The sequence below is a fragment of the Capra hircus genome, chromosome 6 (assembly GCF_001704415.2).
Source record: "Capra hircus breed San Clemente chromosome 6, ASM170441v1, whole genome shotgun sequence".
NCBI classification, from domain to species: Eukaryota; Metazoa; Chordata; class Mammalia; order Artiodactyla; family Bovidae; genus Capra; species Capra hircus.
In genome coordinates, this window is record NC_030813.1 from 98,112,954 (window position 1) to 98,132,134 (window position 19,181).

General features: G+C 39.4%; 1 protein-coding gene across 16 annotated transcripts in view; it reads right to left on the reverse strand.

Annotated features, from left to right (window-relative positions):
* Positions 290-19,181, reverse strand: part of SEC31A (SEC31 homolog A, COPII coat complex component) — a 59,420-nt gene continuing 40,528 nt past the window's right edge. For 7 of the 16 annotated variants that reach the window (XM_018049659.1, XM_018049657.1, XM_018049651.1 and 4 more), the window contains 8 exons: positions 18,348-18,474; positions 16,380-16,721; positions 10,751-10,789; positions 9,165-9,223; positions 7,458-7,721; positions 4,983-5,102; positions 2,316-2,387; positions 290-885 (listed from right to left, as the gene is read on the reverse strand). In XM_018049659.1, coding sequence (XP_017905148.1) covers positions 706-885; positions 2,316-2,387; positions 4,983-5,102; positions 7,458-7,721; positions 9,165-9,223; positions 10,751-10,789; positions 16,380-16,721; positions 18,348-18,474 — 1,203 coding nt within the window. In that variant the 3' untranslated portion in view covers positions 290-705. The remainder of the gene's footprint in view (positions 886-2,315; positions 2,388-4,982; positions 5,103-7,457; positions 7,722-9,164; positions 9,224-10,750; positions 10,790-16,379; positions 16,722-18,347; positions 18,475-19,181) is intronic. The other 9 variants (XM_018049664.1, XM_018049661.1, XM_018049658.1 and 6 more) reach the window with 4 other exon arrangements.

The window sequence follows — 19,181 nt, forward strand, 5'->3', positions numbered from 1 at the left end:
TATAAAATGGAGACAACTCAGTCTAAAAATTCAAACAGAATATTAAAACCATTTATTAATAGAAAAAAGTTCAATGCATTCTACAGAATGAAAATGTTCAATCTTTTCTTATAGAGACTTAAAGCCAGTGATCCCACTTTTCATTGGTATTTGCTAAAATCTGTGTAGCAGCTTCTTCTAGATTTAGTTATTTGTTCAGGACCAAAGTGAAGCCAAAGACACAAAAAATAAAACTTTAAACTGTGAGTAGCTGTTAAAAAAAAAAAAAAAAAGACTACATACACATAAATAGGATTACACACTTTAATCTGATTGACATGGAGGAAGTTGGGAGGACAGTTGAAACAAACTGAGTTTCGGCTCTGTGTTCTGTATAACCAAAGGCTCCTTTTCCAAAGAGCAAACTGAGGTTTCAAAAACCAGATTTTATCAGAATATTTTGGGAACGCATACTATGTGTAATCCAGGAAATACATTATTTGCAGGAAATAGGAAAATCATCACGGGCAATAAAAGATTAAAACAAAAGAAAGCACCAGGGTTTTGAGCAGGTCTAGTAACGTGAATACATCTGCAGAAACAACATAAATGGTTTTGACTGGCTGCTATGGAAACATGCTAATGAGAATTGGTCCATATCTTATCATCGTTTAAAACATGTTTCTTTGGAAAAATGGCGATATTGGCTGAAAGTAAAGCCGTCCTTTAGACACCCAGCTTGTTGGCCTGGGTGAGAACAACTTTGAGAACTGGCATAAAAGCGGAGGTCTCACTGAAGTTGCTAGTACTAACTATGTGGGTGTGAATAGTCAAGCCTTCTGAGTAGTTTCGGGTCTCGATGCTCCGCGCGATGTTGTGTAAACCATTGATGATTGTTGGTGAAAGCTGAAATCAAGGTGGAATAGAGAGAGAATTAAAGGAGAATCTTCCATGAGACCCGCTATAAACGTGAAACGCTGGCATTTACTAGGAGTTTGAAATACACATTATTTTAAAAAATGAATAAACTGGTGAGCATTTCTAGAAAGTTTCTCAGACCAAACAACACACAAGTTATAAAATGGAACCATGACACAATGATTTATGTAAGGAATTATTTACAAACTACACATGTATGATCAGCCAGGTATTTTCTTAGAGAAAAGCAACCAGATCTCCTCCCTTAAACTGCAAAGTTAATGTCTTTCTCCACTTAACAGCTTTAAATCTTCATTACTTTAGATATAGCCTCACACCTCTGAAAGTGTTTCCTTTGTACATGAAGAAGTTAGAGAGTCTTAATCATGACATCCTAAAGTAGGGGCCCAATTTACTATAAGATCTTGTTGACAACAGAAACTCTGTACTCCTGGTCCACTTTCATCAGGAGGGCAACAGTCCTCGTTATGGACTCAATTTGCTCACTCTTAACTGCTTTTCATAGTCCTGTCATCTCTTAAAATCATAAGACCTAGAGTTGTTTTTCCTCTCCATATCATTACTTGGCTTCCATACTTTTCAGAGAAGACTTTTTTTTTGGATCAGTCCATGGGCTACACTCCCTTTCCACTGCTATAGATATTTTCTCTGGTTGGGGTCTCACGCTAAATGGTTATTTTTATCTGATGGGACTGATATGGAGAATGGGGAAGAGGAATGCTAAAATGCAAAAGGATGAATAACTCCAATATTTTTTTTTTCTTTCCAAGTGTTTTCATTAAAAAAACAAAACAATTCTAGAGAGGCATGGAGAGGTAGCGGGACAGAGAACAGAAGACAGTGTCTGCTCCTCACTGCTGACTGTCTTCACAGGTACACACACTGACCCGCTCCACCTGTGGCTACATTTGGCGTTGCCTCTGTGTAACAGCTATTGTCAAAGAAAAGGGTCAGAGTCTTAAGACTACAAGAAAGATGACAGATTTGGTCTCTGGAAAACAGAGTATCTGCTCACTCAAGGCACATATAAATATGAACAGAAGGCCAGTCACCTTAGAACCAGTGTGGGCCAGTTTATATTCTGTTATAAAAAGGCTAAAACTTCTCTCTCTCACACACACATACAGCCCTATGCCCTTATCCCCAGTGACTGAAATGTAAGATTTAGACAGAGCAAAGCTCAGTCTGTAGCCGTCACAATCATTCTGCCCCCAAACACACTCCACACTACGTACTACACACTACATACGATACCCTACACACTACACACTACCATAAGATACACTACACACTACATACGATATCCTATCTATGACACGCAAGTGCTCATCAGACACATATGACTAGCAACCAGGAGTAAATGTTTATCATAAACCCTTCTTTCCCCACGAACTTACCGTCTGTTCCCTAAGTTTATCATACAGAAACTCCAAACGTTTGCTGGCATCATCTAGCTTCCTCTTGGTTTGCTGCAGGAGAGAAAAAACCAGAGATGCTATATTTGAACAATAACTTTTATCCCAAGAACTTACCCCATCTCATTTCACTAAACCTTATAATCATGGTGTTGAACAGCTTTGTTTTATAAAGAAATGGCAATACCTTACACCAAGGAACTTGAACAGATGATTAGAACAGAGAACAGTTATCTATTGAGGCAGGGAGGGCCAGAGGTGTGCACAAGGGGACCCTGGCTGGATCTCAGGGGCTCTGCGACACACTTGAGGTGTGTGTGTCCAACCACACTAAGTCCACAAGCAACAGTGAGAGCCACCTGGAGGCAGCAATGGGTCACGCGCTACAGAAAAGGAGGCCGAACAGTTACTGTACGTTAAATAAGACGAATATTATGGGAGCTAGAAAGCAAACATATGGGTGAACTGTGGGATCTTTTTTTAACCTCAATAATACACTCAATCACATTGGGTACATTTAATCCTATCTTATTCTGGGCCTTTAAAACACCAAAAAAAGAAAAAGGAGAAAATTATCTTCTGACGTCTTAAGATTATTAAGAGGGAAGTGTTAAAAAAGAGTTCTTAAATGAGTCCTCCTACCCTTCTCCAGTACTCTAAGTATAGTGAGGGAAAACTAGTCTAAAAGTTTAAAATCATACTGTGATTAACTTAATGATCTGCATTATACCTAGAAGTGATACTATTTTTCAATATTTATTGAATGCCTACTGTGTGCCATGCTGGGGATGGTTTTGTGTCTCATGGAGCTCATATTCTATTGGGGGGAAAGGTAACTAAACAATACGCTGCATGTCAGCTGGCGACGAGCAGCATGAACAAAGTTCATGGGGTAAGGGCGCCTGCGGTGCTGGCAGTGCGAGGTGCTGGGAAGGTCCGGACGGATCACGGGACACCTGAGCTGGCGCTGGGAACTAGCGCGCAGGAGCCCTGCCCTTCCTCGGGGAAGAGCCCCGGGCAGAAGTGGCAGGTACAAAACCTCCGATGCTGACGCCCTCTTGCTGTGTTTGAGGAAGGCACGTCTGTATGTCAGAAGAGGAGCGAGGAAAAGCTGAAGCCATCAAGGATAGCCTTACAAACCAAGCCGGGCTGTAACATGCTGTAACGTTACTTTGTGTTGTTTGGACTAAACAAGTGAAAATAAGAACAAAGCCATACCATAAACAGGATTTCGAGTACTGGATTAAAATGGAATTTTATGGATTAAACTGGACTTTTGTGGACAGTTCAAAGTCCTGGGCAATGTCAGAACTTCTTCCCCAAATACTGATGGGAACAGCCTGTCTTCTGCCTGGTCCTGGGTCACCAGAAAGGAGGTGACAGATACTGTGACCTGGTGGAGGTGAAGCTCAGCAAAAGTGTGCTAAGCCAGGCCATGCCCTACATGTCCTGCCAGCTTCTATTTACACTGACTCACGCCTGAAGGAAGACTAGAGTTTTCCCATTAGGACTGCTCTACTCTGCATGATGGTGACCTCTCTGTTTAGAGGTGTGCCCAGGAGACAGTATACACCTACCTGTTTATCAGCTTCACCTGTTCTCTGTTCCTCGCCTGGTCCTTCCATCACTTCCAGAATGCCAGGGGCTAAGGTTTATGTTAACTTTCCCCTGCCTTTGCCCTCCTGATACTGTCTGTACAGGGAACTGCTTTTCAAAAGACCAGCAGAAGGCGGCACATATTAATACTCAACGTCTGATGAAACAGCAAATCCCAGAGGCTGTTTTCAAGCAGACAACTGGCCAGTGACTAAACAAACACATTCGATGCTTGTTGGCAGAAACTGAAATTTCATCTTGAACAAGACTGGCTTTGTGGAATTTTTGTTGTTGCCAATACATAGACATCCTCTAATAAACTAAGTCACATCAGTCACTTTGACTATGAATATGATTCCAATATCTAAAACACTGAACTGTTAAGGACTTTGCAAAGCTAGATTATCTATTTTTAAAAGCTTTTTTTTTTAAAAAAGATGTTTTGATGTGGACCATATTAAAAGTCTTTATTGAACTTGTTATAATACTGTTTCTGTTTCACGTTCTGGTTTATTTGGCCATGAGGCATGTGCGATCTTAGCTCCCTGACCAGGGATTGAACCTGCATCCGTCGCATTGGAAGGCAAAGTCTGAACCACCAGACTGCCAGGGAAGTCCCTACTTCTAAAACCTTTAGACATACACTCTGAAAGAAACCCCAAGTCTGAGTTTCTTGTATTTTAGCATTCTGCCCTATTCTTGTGCCAGACATGGTGTCTGCTGATGAGTCAGTGCAGCTCAGGGCTTGAGAACATGAATTCTGGAGCCAGACTAGGTCTGAATGCTGGCTCTGCCTGGATTATACTGTAACTATTTTGTGCCTTAACTTCCTCATCTGTAAATAAATATGACAAACCTACCTCCATGAGGTTGGTTTAAGGATTATATAAAAACAACTGAGTATGCTTTTACATGTAAAGCAAACCATACATAAATGCTAGCTTTACCACTTTTGTAAAAACTTTCAAAATACATCTTGTAAGACTTTAAGCAATAAATATAAAAGAGCTCCATAATGGAATCTTTTAATTAAGCAAAATAAAAAACACATACAGGATCTGTGGCTGAAGAAAGGCAGCGCTGAATAAGATCCTCGAACGTGGTCTTTAGAATGAGGTGTTCATCTGGAATAGGCTTCTTGGTAATTTTTTCTGTTGGCAAAGACTGCACATGCTGGAAGAAATAATACCATTAAAATGAGCAGAAATGACCAGAAACTACCTGTATACAAAGTCCTGAATCTGTCATAAAGAGAAAATAACTAATTTATAGATAGGCCATTCAAAATCAAACAAAAAATGGACGTGTGGAATCACCTGGCATAAGCAAACAGAAAAATCAGATATTCAATAGAAGATACAGGTAGTCCTCCTACAGCTTCTATTTTCAAAAGCAGGGTCGGGTATAAAGTATTTGCTTAATCATGAAACTTATGTTGATCACGACTGTATAAAACTGATCAGCAAGAGGACCTTGCCAGTAAGAAACAAAGAACCAGGCGTTTATAAAGCTGGCTGGTGGGGGTGACTGCTTGCTTTGCTTGTTGGCTCCTTGTTTATTCCAACAGTCTTGCATTCTTTGCTTGTTGGCTCCTTCTCGTTTATTCCAACAGTCTTGAAGGTTGGTTAACTGGTCTTTTATCAAACTGTGAGATTAAATCAAAGGTTAGGATAGAAGAGACCATGACCTAACTGAACGCATAAGAGGGATCAACAAAGAAGGAATGTGTAAGTGCTTAAAATTTTGATCGATTATATTCATTCGTAGAAAATATTAGACAATTATGTATTAGGCACTAATGAATCAATATAGAAATAATCTTATCTCTCAGGGAGTTTACAGGCTAGCAGGAGGGAAAGTTTAAAAATGTCATAAATGTATGTAAAACAGCAACTGTGGTTAAGTTCACATCAATGGAACCAACAGACAATATAACTGGGATTTAACTGAGGGGAAGGCTCTTTAAGGAAGTTTTATCAGAAGGTTAAGTAGGAGTTAAACAGGGGAAAAAGTGCATTCCAGACAGAAGAACAGTACACAGGAAAGATCATGATATAGGGACTGAAAGGAGGTCAGCTTGGCTGGAGCAGAGAGACAGCAAAGAGGAGTAGGAGCTGAGAGCTTCCAGATAATACGAAAAATGTTGGTCCTTATCCTGAGAACAGCGGGATGTGGTAACATGTTAAGCAATGATGAGCTAAGATCAGAGAAGAGATGGGTCATAGCAGATGCTGGCAGACCAGTGAGAGGCTTCTGTACTGCTGAAGACTGGAGACAAAGGTAGCATGGACTAGACTAGAAACACGGAGAAGGGACGGGAGAGAGACTTTACAGTAGTATCAGCAAGATGTGGGGATAGATCTGAAAACAGGTTAAAAGAAAAAGAGTATAAAGATGCCCAGGTTTCTGGCTGGACTAAATGAAAAGGATTATGGTAGCATTAACTGAAACGAGACACACCAAAAGACAACTAGGTTTGGGAGGAAGACTCTGAATTGGACTTTGGATATACTAAGTGTGAGGTGCCTCAGAAACATACAAGTGGACAGGGAGCTGGGTATCATGGCCTGGCTGAACCACACACATCCATGGCGCTCTCCCTCTCCATGGTAACTGAAGTTCTGGTCCAGACGAGTGTAGCACGAACTCCCAGGTCCCAACACAAGTGAATGGCTTCACAAATGGCACAGACTTGTAATCATGGAAACTAACAATGCATACAAGTGTATCTTCTTATGAAAAGAAGCAGGTCCTCCCACCTCCATCAGAACACTGGAGTTTATAATGCTACTGTTAATATCTAGGAACTCTCTTAACAGCAAAACATACTCTTGTGATAGATACAATCTTTATAAATTTGACTTCAATGAGTCAAAGACAATGACAGAAGAACTAGTTTTATATACTTGGGCAGGAATTTATTTCATCTTCTTATGCTGAACTGTGACCCAACCTCTATTTTTCATGAATAGATCAAGATTACCTTTTATGCCTAAGTCAGTTACATGGAAACCTGGTAAGATTTTTTCATTACTGAGAGCCCTGCCAACTAGCTGCTTGTATGTGAAAAGCAAGTATGAACTGATATCTCTATCCAAAGATATGGCTATATTATTAGCTCTTACACACACACAAGAAAAGATCGAAGTCATTATATTTTTATCTTTAAGCATTTTAAAGGAAAAAACCCTTTGGAAACAGCTTCTGCTGAGCAGCCTTGGATGCCAATATGGATTCAACTGATCTTAAATTGTGGCTACTGATTAGATGAAACAAAATACTCCAATTGCCAAGCTACTGTTAACATATACTAGTAAATACATAAGCCCTTTCTAGAACGTTTGCATATGGCCACGTCACTGGAAAATACTGTACACGTGTGATCTTAAAAAAAAAGTTCTTTTTTACTTAAGTTGTCTAAATGAAAATCAAACTGAGATAATAATAAAGGTATAACCACAAAAGTTAACACGTTGAAGAAACACACTGAAATAGAGCCATCCCCCACTTCCACAGATTCACTGTTACCTGCATGGCATTTCCAATGGGAGCCCCAGGGGCACCTTCGATATTGGGCTTTGAAAACGACGGAGGCATGCCTGGTTGACTGAGGGGCTGCTGGATGCCACGGAAGGGCTGGCCACCGGCGAGGTGTGGCTGTGGGAACGGAGCTTGGCTGGGCAGCGGTACTGGCGCTGAAGGCTGCTGCGGCAGCATCTGTGACTGGGGGTCACCCAAGGGGTTCATGATTGGTGATGTGATGGGAACAGGAGGCGTAAAGTTCTCAGGCATCTTTTAAAAGATGGACAAAAGGCACCAGGGGTAAGAAAAAAATGATATAACAACATTTCCTCAGCTTTAAATGCAGGAGTTAGCCATCTGCAGCAACATGAGTGTAACTAGAGATTATCATACTGAGTGAAGTAAGTCAGAAAGAGAAAGACAAATGCCACATGGTATCACTTACACGCAGACTCTAAAATATGACAGAAATGAACTTATTTACAAAACAGAAACAGAATCATGGACATACAGAAGAGACTGGTGGTTACCAAGGGGCAGGGGGCTGAGCGAGGGATGGAATGGGAAGCTGGGGTGAGCAGATGTTAACTTTTATATATAGAATGGACAAATAACAGGGGCCTACTGTACAGCACAGAGAAATATATTCTGTATCTTATGATAAACCATAAGGGAAAAGAACACATGCATGTGTAACTGAATTAACTTTGCTATACAGCAGTATTTAACACAACACTGTATATCAACTATACTTCAATTTTAAAAAATAAATAAGGGAATTAGATCATTCTGTGGTTAAAAAATTTTTAGTAACAGTAGAATACTTTTGAAAATGGATTTTTATGCAGAATCCTAGAGTAAAACGTAAAAGTAAAGCTAATCTGGCTAAGAGAGTTGGAGACTCAAACCTGGATCTCTCAGTCTCCCCTTTGCCTTCCACACTCATCCCATAATGGGCCAGAACCAAGGCATTGTTGAAAGAGGATGGAGAATTATATGTAGCTATACTGGGATAAGAAATGCCAAAAATATGTGTGTGTGTGGGTGTCAAGTGATCAGATATAATACCCTTTTCTGAGACCATTAAGTGATACCTACTTAGTGATCAATCACACCCAGAGTAGTAGACCAAGTTTCTGATTATCACTGACATAATTTGGGGGATTCTGTTCATTTAGTATCTCCCAATTTTATGTTCTGGCCTCTCATTACTGCATTTGGGGGACAGAAATCACTAGGAGTAAAGAAAAAAAACAGGAGAAAATGGCTTGGGGTAAAAGAAGGAAAGAAGAATCTTATGCTATGCTCTAAATGATGCTCAGCTAACAAGGCTATTTCTTTTCATATCATATGTGATAGACAAAAATAGTCCAAAATATAATTACGAATTCATGATTAATGCTGGGACCCAAAACCAAAGTAACTCCTAAAAAAGAAATTCATTTGAGTAACCTGAAATTTTGTTTCCTACTCTTTGAAACAGACGTTGGGAATTTACATCTTGTCTTCTAAAAGGGGTTTAATTCATACCACTGTACTGTTCTGTATTTTCCTTCCCTTCATGGATTAGAAGATTTAAGTTAAAATACACGTAGTAAGTGTAGCAGTCAGTAAGCTTTGCCTTTAAAGAACAGTGAAGTGTGGTGTGCTTCAGGTGGCTACATGATTGAGAGGACATCTGGGGGCAACTGAATAGACATCTTTTTCTAGTACCTTCTTCTTCTTGGGTCCTCTGTTCAAAGCTGGTGGATCATTCCAACCATTCTGAGGACCTGTAACAGATAATAGAGAGCATTTTCCTTTAGAATCCTGGAAAGAGAAACTAAATTGTATCTATCATATAATATCTTCAAATTCTACCTTCACCCTGAGATAAGTGTCACCAAAGTTTTACCAGCTGAGCTGCTGGGATCACTATGTGGCCCTGGATTCACAAACTCGTTATCAAACCCTCTGGTAATCACAGGGCCCTGGCTTAGAAAGCAGGATATCTTGATATTATTTCTTTTAAAGTGAAATAGCTGTGCTAAATTCAAGGATAGTGAAGCTTTTATGTCTATATTGGTGCATGACTTTCAAAGATCAAACAATTCTCTCCCAAAAAAGAAAAAATAAATCACCTGAATCTGCTAAAATAAAAAATGGGGGGGGGGGGTCCTGATGTATTCAACACACACAAAAAAGAATAAAAGTAGCAATCTCCTATTTCCTAAGAAAGCACTTAAACATAAGCAATTCAACAAACGTAAATCACCCTCATGGTAGAAACACTGTTAAAAAATAAAAAACAGCCCAACTACACAACACCAGTATGTTTTACTACCTTTGAGTTAAGAATTATCTTAACTCAAAGTAGAAAAGTGCATTCAAATATCTGTAGTAAGATTTTTTTTTTCCACTGCCACATACACAAAAAAATTACAGGCTGGCAGCAAATTTAAAATTAAACTACTGTCATCTTTGGTAAATTTTCTCCCCCTACCCCAAATCTCCCAAAACCTGTCATCTCAAAGTGAGACAAGAACATCAGTAGCAGAACTCATTAAGGTATTGAATACTTAATTGCCTTTAAAGAAAAAAGGAACAAGACATGCCAGAAGCAGGATAATTACTAAATCACAATATAATCATTTTACTTTTTATTAAGTTTTGTGTATGTGTATATGTAAAAGCAAAAAAACTCTCCTTCTTTAAACAAATTAAAATTCTTTCAGCATTTTATTTTTGCTCAATTGATATCTACAATATTAAATCACAACAAACTTGCTTCACAAACCAAAGAACATAATGTCATAGAAATTTCTTTTAAAAAACAAGATGTTCTCCTAGCCAGCATGAACTCATTTGCCTCGATTTTAAAAACAGAACTACTTTTCTATAAGTCAACTAGGAGACAGAATGCCAAATGAGCCTCAAAACACTCAGGAGGCAGTCACAAAATATTAAACCACATGTTGCAAATTCTTAAATTCTTAAACTTCTGGTTATACACAAACGAATCATTCAAGCCTTTCCCATCACATTCTAATCTTTCTTATATCTAAGACAATATTGGTATAGCCTTGTCTTTATGTCTACATCCAATATACAACTTTTTTGATTCAAGATCATTTGTGTCACTATGTTAATTTCATCAGTTCTAAGATTTGATTCAATTAAGAAGCCAAATTTAAAAAATGATACTGCTCAGATTTAGGATCTCATTGCTTTGAAGTTACATGCATAATTGTGAATGTCCATTCATTAATTATATTCAATGATTCGAAGATTTCCAAATGTACATTCTGTAACTAATTCACCTTCCAATATAGATGCCTGGTCTTGCATTGACTGATTTTCTGTAGACAAAATGTAAAAGTCACTTAAACAGTATTATCATCAAAGACATTCTAAACTCTACTCATTTTCTAATTGTTTCTGCTCCCGCTGTTAACCTCAGGAAAGAACAAACTACTTTCACAAGGAAAAAAAAAACTTACTTTTAAATCAAATCACATGAAATGGTTTCTTTCTAAGAAAGTCATCAGTTTATAGGCAAAGCTCACTCATTTAAATGTGTCAGATCCAATTAGCTCTCAGACACTTTTATTCTATTATGCCAGCTGTTTAAGGAGAAAATTTTGTTCCTTTCTATTTAAGATAACATTATTTCCCCAACTGTTTGCATGGATTGTTTTTCTACTATTTGATCAATGAAACAGTAATATCACGGTGCAGGGAGGGAGGAGAGCACTGCCTAACATGTTGTAACTGTGTCCATTTTAGCATTATTTAAAGCTTGAATCCAAATCAGCTGAGGACCTTGTAAAAATGGAGATTCTAATTCACTAGGTACAGCATAGGGTCTGAGAGTCTACCGTCTCGGCTAGCTCAACAAAATGCCAATGCTGCGCATCCAAGCCCTTTTTAAGAAGCAGGGTTTTACAAAGAAATGGGAGGGTTTCTGCCCTGTTGTGCAGACTTCAGCACTACACTGCTGAACATAATCAGCACGTTAGACAACCTTAACGAGGGGGTACTACTTTGCTGCTGGATCTGGGAGGCCCCAAAGGCCTGCATTCTGGAGGAACTGTAATTTCTGGGGTCATACCATGAATGTGAACATAAATGGGATCAGGCCCAGAGAGTGTGGAACCATCTCATATTGTCTTTTCTGTAAGAATTCACAGATGTGCAGACTGTTTAGCACAAGTCTTCCTTAAAAGAACTGAAGGTTCTGGCAGTGGACAAGAGGAAAGAAGGCTAGAAACTAATACAGCAACTCCAAAACTGTCGGACATTCAGGGTTGGGCCAGGCCCCAGCCTCCAGCAAAAGCGTGTGGTGAAGGTACGTAATAGGCACATACAACCCACAGGAACTCAACTGTCTCCACTTGGAGAAGCGACCCTGACGCACTGCTAGTGCGAGCGCAGAGGAGCGCCGCCACTGTGGGAAACGGTACGGTGGGTCCTCAAAAAATTAAACACTGAACTACTATTTGAGCCAGCAATTCCACTTCTGGGCGTATACCCCAAAGAACTGCAACCAGGAGCTGGGCAAGTATTTGCATACTCCTGTTCACAGCGGCGTTATTCAGACAGCCAAAACGCCCCTGTGCAGATTTACAGGGGACAAACAAAACGTGGTATATACATAAGAGTGGATGCAAAGCAAAGGACCACCACGTTCCGTAAATAATTCAGCAGCAGCTCTAAAAGCTCTGAAGATGCAAACTGTTTGGTGATTTGGATTATTATTCAGCTTTAAGAAGGAAATTCTGATACATGTTACAAACATGGATGAATCTTAAAGAGAGTGAAACAGCCAGTTACAAGAAGACAAAATTGTCTTCTAAAATGTCCTCTAAAAATGACTACTTACATGAGCTACATGGAATATATATAGACAGAAAGTAGAACACTGGTGACCAGGGGCTGGGAAAGTGAGGAGTTTTAAAGGCTGCATAATTTCAATGTGGGATGATGAAAAACTTCTGCAGTTAGTAGCGATGATTGTACAACAATGGAAATGCACTGAATGTCACTTAAAAATGATGAAAACGGTAAATTTATCGTCTATTCTACATTAAAAACTTTAATACATGCACATATGCATATAACATATGCATATATGTGTATGAAGTGAACAAACGCACCTAAATTATCAGTGGTCGTATAAGGGTGGCAGAATTATAATTTGATTTTTATGTTATTTGAGCTCTTTCAAAATCCTACAGTAAAAAATTAATAACAAATTAACTTAAAAACTGAGTGTGGTGGCATTTCACTGGATACTGCAGACCCCTATCCACCTTAGTGTAGGGATCTGTCCTCTGCACGGTCTTTGGGGAACAGAGAACCACTCGGTCTCACAGAGAGAAGTGGAGCTGCTGCCATCCATACCTGAATCCTGCATCCCACTGGGAACCTTCTCAGGTACAACTAGAAGAACATAATGGCAGCATCTATGCACTGGTTAAGGTAGTTTTCAGTGGAAAAAATACTAGTGCCAATGGCATGGAGACTTCTAGCTAGAACATAATTTGAGACAGAGAGAAAACAGCATCCTCATAACATATACCTCCCCCTTCCCCTGTAAGCTGAGCATGTCGCATTTTTAAAAGAGTAACAAAATTCAGAATTAAAATTGACAAAGAATATATCCTTGTGTTCATTTTCTAATGACATAAGGTAAAACAAAATTAGCCAGAGAAAGTAAGGAAGGCTATCATGCTCCTTTCTGTTGTTGAAAAGGTTAAAAACCAGGTACCTAAAGTTTCTTGCCTTGAAATGTAATGATTTTCAAAATTTGGCCCCAATACAAATTTTATGTTCCAACTTACAGCAAAGCTATGTGCAATTCACTAGAAATACACATACTTTTCTGCCTTCCTACCTCTGCCTGGAGTAATTCTGATCATAGACTGAATGGGCATTCAAAAGAATTTACTGAATGAGTGTTGTGATGATTGCAACATGAGCTTCTCTGAGAAGCAGGTGCGTCACCTTCTGGTTCACTAACGGAGGGCTTGAAAATCCTAGTGTCTATGGAGAACAATTTACCAGTGGAATTCCCAAGTCCTATAGAAAACCATGATATAATAATCCAAGATATACTGGAACAAAGGTAAAACTTTTAGTGACAATTATCTGTATAACCTAAGCAAAGTTTTCAGGAAATCAAAAAATAAGGTAAAGCTCTGTTAATTAAAATATAGAGGCTATTAACATGCAAGAGATAACACAGCAGCCAGCTTAGTACATACTGAGCATTGCTTCTTCTTCCTATTAGTTACTCTGCTTCTCAGCCAGGTTAGAACAGTTACTTCGCACATAAGCAAGTACTTTATTATATGGCTGAACACACTTCAGCCCAAGGAGGGAAAAAATACCCATGCAAATAGTTAATTTAGATGATGAGGTAACAAATACTTAAAAACAGTGATGCTAGATGTTCCTGTAATTCCAACACTGATAGCTATTTCAGTCTCTTCCATCAGGACTAGTGCGTGCCCAGTTGCTCAGTCTTATCTGCCTCTTTGAGACTTGATGGACTGTACCCTGCCATCTCTTTCAGAACTTTCCACAGTTGTGTCTGACTCTTTGCGACCCTATGGACTCACAGGGTCCAAGAGTACTGGGGCGGGTTGCCATTTCCTACTCCAGGGAATCTTCCTGACCCGGGGACTGAACCTGCTTCTCTTGCACTGACAGGTGGGTTCTTTATCACTGTGCCACGAGACCATCTGGTGAAGAATGAACACAGGCTCTGGAGACTGAGACCTGGGTTTGCACCTCAACTTGAAGACCATGACCATGCCATCATGAGAACGTTATGTAACCCTAGGAAACTCAAGCTTCCTCGTGTCAATTAAAAAAAAAAATAATTATTCCTATTTCTCATGGCTATGAGAACTAAAGCACTGGTACATGTCCAGTGTATGTTCAATAAATGACAGTTTGATTCCCCACTTCTCTGCACTACTTCCTTACTTGAGGATTTACTTAAATCTATCTTTCACTCAATCTATTATTATGCAACCATTCAGAATGAATACTGTTTTCACTCATCCAGGTTTAATATTTTTTTTGAACTTTACAACTGAACTAACACTCCTCTCTAAATATCAACCTGAATGTTCTGTACTGAAAATTATATAAATTTTATTTGTGCAGTAAAGGGTGATACATATTGTATGATTTTTTGGTAGTTTGAATATATACCAAAAAAGAGAGAAAGAGATAACGTGTATAATTCTGGATCCATAAGACTTCAAGAAAAAAAGTACTTCCTTAAATCTTATTATATGATAAGTGTTTTCAGTTATTAAAGCTACTGCTTAGCAGATAAAGAGAGAGAAAATTTATACTGGACTTCCAGGAGCAACTTTGGTATCCGACAGCAAGACTCACTCCTGCTTTGTCCTTCTAGTTCAAAGCCGTCAACTATAATCAGCAAGGGAAACTAATTTCAGTTACCAAAAGGCACAGAGCTCTAACTGTGAGTGAGGTTTTGCGTAATCACAGCTAACTCACTCTGTGGTCACTGTCCATAAACGTTTTCAATGTATTAATGCACTCAATCCTTTGCATAATAAGCTTATGAGTATGTACCACTCTTATTATGAGGAAACTGAGGTTTAACATTAAGTAACTTATTCAAGATCACGTAACTATTAGAAAAGAGTGAAGCTGGGATACACACACAGGAAGTCTGACTCCGAAGCCTGCATTCTTTAGTATGTTAGCGGTTCTTAATCCCAATTAACTGATCTTTTTTTATAATACATACTTTATAGGCCCCTTTTACAATTCTAATATGAAGATCAGATAATGTTACCTACTTCTGAAAAATGAATATAATGCTTTAATTGCAATGTGAGAGATAAAAAAGAATTTGGGTATTTCACTATAAAAATAATTTAAAATTATGATTTTAATTAGAAAATTTCAGGCAGAACTTGACTGCTAACAATAAGTAAACTGCCTAGAAATTTCTAAAATGCTTGAGAGGGTAGAACTGTCCTAATGGAGAATCCCTGTACTGATGTATACTGACTTTCTGCTGTCTTACGCTCAGTCATGTCTGACTCTTTGCAATCCCATGGACTGTAGCCTACCAGGCTCCTCCGTCCATGGAATTGTCCAGGCAAGAGTACTGGAGTGGATTGCCATTCCTTCTCCAGGGGATCTTCCTGACCCAGGGATCGAACCCAGGTCTCCCGCATTGCAGGCAGATGCTTTACCATCTGAGCCACCAGGGGAGCCCCCCAAAATAATTTAAAATTATGATTTTAATTAGAAAATTTTAGGCAGAACTTGACTGCTAACAACAAGTAAACTACCTAGAAATTTCTAAAGTGTTTGAGAGGGTAAAACTGTCCTAATGGAGAATCCCTGTACTGATTGATGTATACTGACTTTCTGCTGACCTAGAGATTCTCTGTCAAGAGTTGCATTCTTTGCTTGTTTCCTTTCAGTACACATGTTGAGATCCTTCCTCACCTTTACAAACAAAATTACACAATGTGTATAGCTGCATTATTTAGTCTCTATGAATGAATTTAAGGCACAAATAATTTTAAAAATGGAAAGTTCAGGAAGAACACAAGAGCGCAGGTCTACTCTGGTAAAGAAATTAGTGTCAGTTAAATTTAACTCCAACCAGCATGTCTCTTGCCAACTAATTTCTTACCGCTTATTTTAAATTCAACGGCAGATTATATACTCTTTACTCTTTTAAGGCACTCAAGCTTTCCTTGCTTAGCAACTAAAGTTTATTATGGGAAAATCAGATTTTGAGAAATAGTTATAGACTCTGTTGTAAAATTCAATCAATACCTCACGTTAGCCAGTTTACAGTTTTAAATAATCCCCTTCCATCCACCCATGTGATCACGAAATAACAAAGTAGGGGGGAGCCAAACCAAACCCCTTTCAAGCGCAGACCTGTTCTTTGGGATGCAGGCAGCTCACTGGCAGCAGGCAGTGTACCTGTTGTTCCAGGAGGCAGTGCATAAGCTGAAGATGCTGGTGGAGCTCCCGGCCCGCCATGCTGGAAGGAAGCTCCAGAGGGAGGGGGAGGAGGGAAAGAGGCGGCAGGGCTGGAGGTGGGTGGAGAGGCCTGGTGCTGTGCTGGGTACAGCTGGGACTGCCCAGAGTAGGAAGAAGCAGAAGGAATGTAAGGGGTGTTAGGGTAAGCGTTTGAGGTGGAAGGAGCAACAGGCTGCTGAGGTCGATACATTGCTGACCCCCCTGTTCCGAAGGAATACTGCTGGGCGGGTTGATAAGCTACACCAAGGAGAAGAAACAGAAATTTTAATTAGTGACAAATTTAATCAGACAGCAATGGAAAATCCAAGTGAACTCACTCTATGGAAATTTCCAATTCTTCTAGTAACAGTAAGTCACAACCAAACATTACCCACTTAAAATAATGTCATGCTTTTGATACTCCAGCTGCCCTAACTATATCAAAAGTCACTGGACCCAATATTTGAACCTTGCCGTTTCCAGATTGCTGCTGGCTGTGAAAATCAAAGGACTGACCTTTTTCTAGGACTTCTATTCCTGCAGTGACATCTACTAGCCACCAGATGGAGCCATGCAGGAATGATACATCCTAAGCACACTCCTCTTTACTGTGCAAGTTAAGGAACCTTGGTGGCCACTCAAGATCACTCCCACCAAAACAACTGCAGGGTGAGCATGACTGCTGTGAACCAGATACCTTCGCCAACATCTAGTAAAATCATGAGCTACTCACACTCCGGGCTTGAGCACAGTTCCAGATTAACAGGCAACACTCTATGATCCCTGACAACTATATTTCTTACAGTATACAAAGTTGGTTAGTAAGGAATCAGGCAGTCAATTGATGTTTTAATACAAAGACTGGAACTCAAGATACCATTACCCTTTTGAGGGACCAGGCCCAGAATGTGAACCTCCACAGAAGGAACCTACTAGAACTCTGCTCAGCCTACTCTGAAGACAGCACTTTCACACTGAGCACTGAGTGAAAAGCTGTATCAAATCTGTATTCATGTTAAGTAGGAACATACATCATATTAGCACAGAACAGGCTCATTAAGATCCGTTTTTGCTAGGCAATATGTTCATGTTTTATAGTAGTTGGTCATATAATTTTCTCCTTTTGAGATTTTCATTTTTGTTTAAATTTTAAAATAGTGATGATGTTTTCCCTTCCAAGTATAAATAGTTTCTTAAAAAAAAAAAAGAAAGCCAATGAAGAAACATCATTCTTATACGTTTGTGGAAATTCATAGAACATGCAAGGCCAAAAGGTGAACTACTGAAGTAAACTACACTGGGCACTAATGATTGTCAGCGGAGGCTCGCTGACTCTAACAGCACGCCACCGTGGTGCAGGATGTCTGGGTGGGGGAGGTTGTGCACGGAGGCAGGAGGCATATTGAAACTTTCTGGACTTTCCACTCAGTTTTGCTGTGAATCTACAACTGCTCTAAAATATGGTCTATCCCTTTAAAAAACAAAAATAAATGGAAGGTAACCACAAGAAACATCCCTTGGAGCCATTTTTCCAAAAGTGGTTTGCATCATCTTGACTAAAGGAAAAGTATATGTCACCAAGTAATTTCCAAAATTCTATTTTTTTAATGCCAAAATCATGGAACGACTGACTCTCTAGCAGGCTCAGGAATGGGGCAGGTGGGGGGGCACCCACTGTTCTGAACGCAGTGACATGGGCGCTGTTTCCCAGCACGTTGGTTCAGAACGTGTTGCTCTACATCAAGGACTCAAGTCCTACACTGAATGGCTCTTTCTTCACTTGTTAAAACTGGTTTGATCGCGGCTTTGGAACTCCAAGGTAAACAGTCACTACTCTGGAGAAGACATACTGCTGTGACAGGACTTCGGGGTCACGCTACTTACGCTGTGGCTGTGGATAAGGTGGTACCTGGGTGTGCATGTGACCTGGAGATGTGGGAAGCTGAGCGGCGGCAACATTCTGACTAACATTTCCATGCATTACGAAGCCTGGAGGTGGAGGATTTTCTCCCTAGGCAATGAGAATATGGTAAAAAGGAAGATTACCTTCGGAACCAAGAATCTTACCAGACGGATTTATAATCTCTGAAATGAAATTTTAAAAAAATCTTATGTAAAAAAACAGTTACATTCTATGCATACTGATGTTTTCTGAGCAACACATTCTACTTGATTTAAAGATTAGACAGGTCCAAAGTAATAACAGTGATGAATGGCAAGAGATGCTAACAGCCTCATCAAATAGTATCGATGATATTTATAAAAAGTCACTAGGATTTTCCATCTCTACTAAATTCCATCGGTATCTAATGCTTTGGGAAGTAAGTATACATGCCACACGGGAATTTTTTTTTTCTTCTTTGCAATGCTAAAAACAGGGGGAAAAAAAGAAAAGAAGAAGAACAGGAAAGGGAAAAAAACCTTCAGTGAAATTAGATTTAAACCATTGATAGAACCCTGGTTGATGTTTTTCTAGTTCAAGTTGTGCTAAAAACAAAACAAACAAACAAACAAACAAAAAAACAAAAAAAAAAACCTGTTTCTTGCCTCCCAAAAGCACTAAAATGCAATAAGCAGACAAACAGATGGGGGTGGGAAACTCAAGGGAGGTGGGTAGAAGATACATAACTACATACATATTCAGGTGAGCAGAACTCTGCTCAAAGAGGGATAATGAAGGATATACCTGTGTGTCAGAGGGAGAGGCTGCAGGTGGAT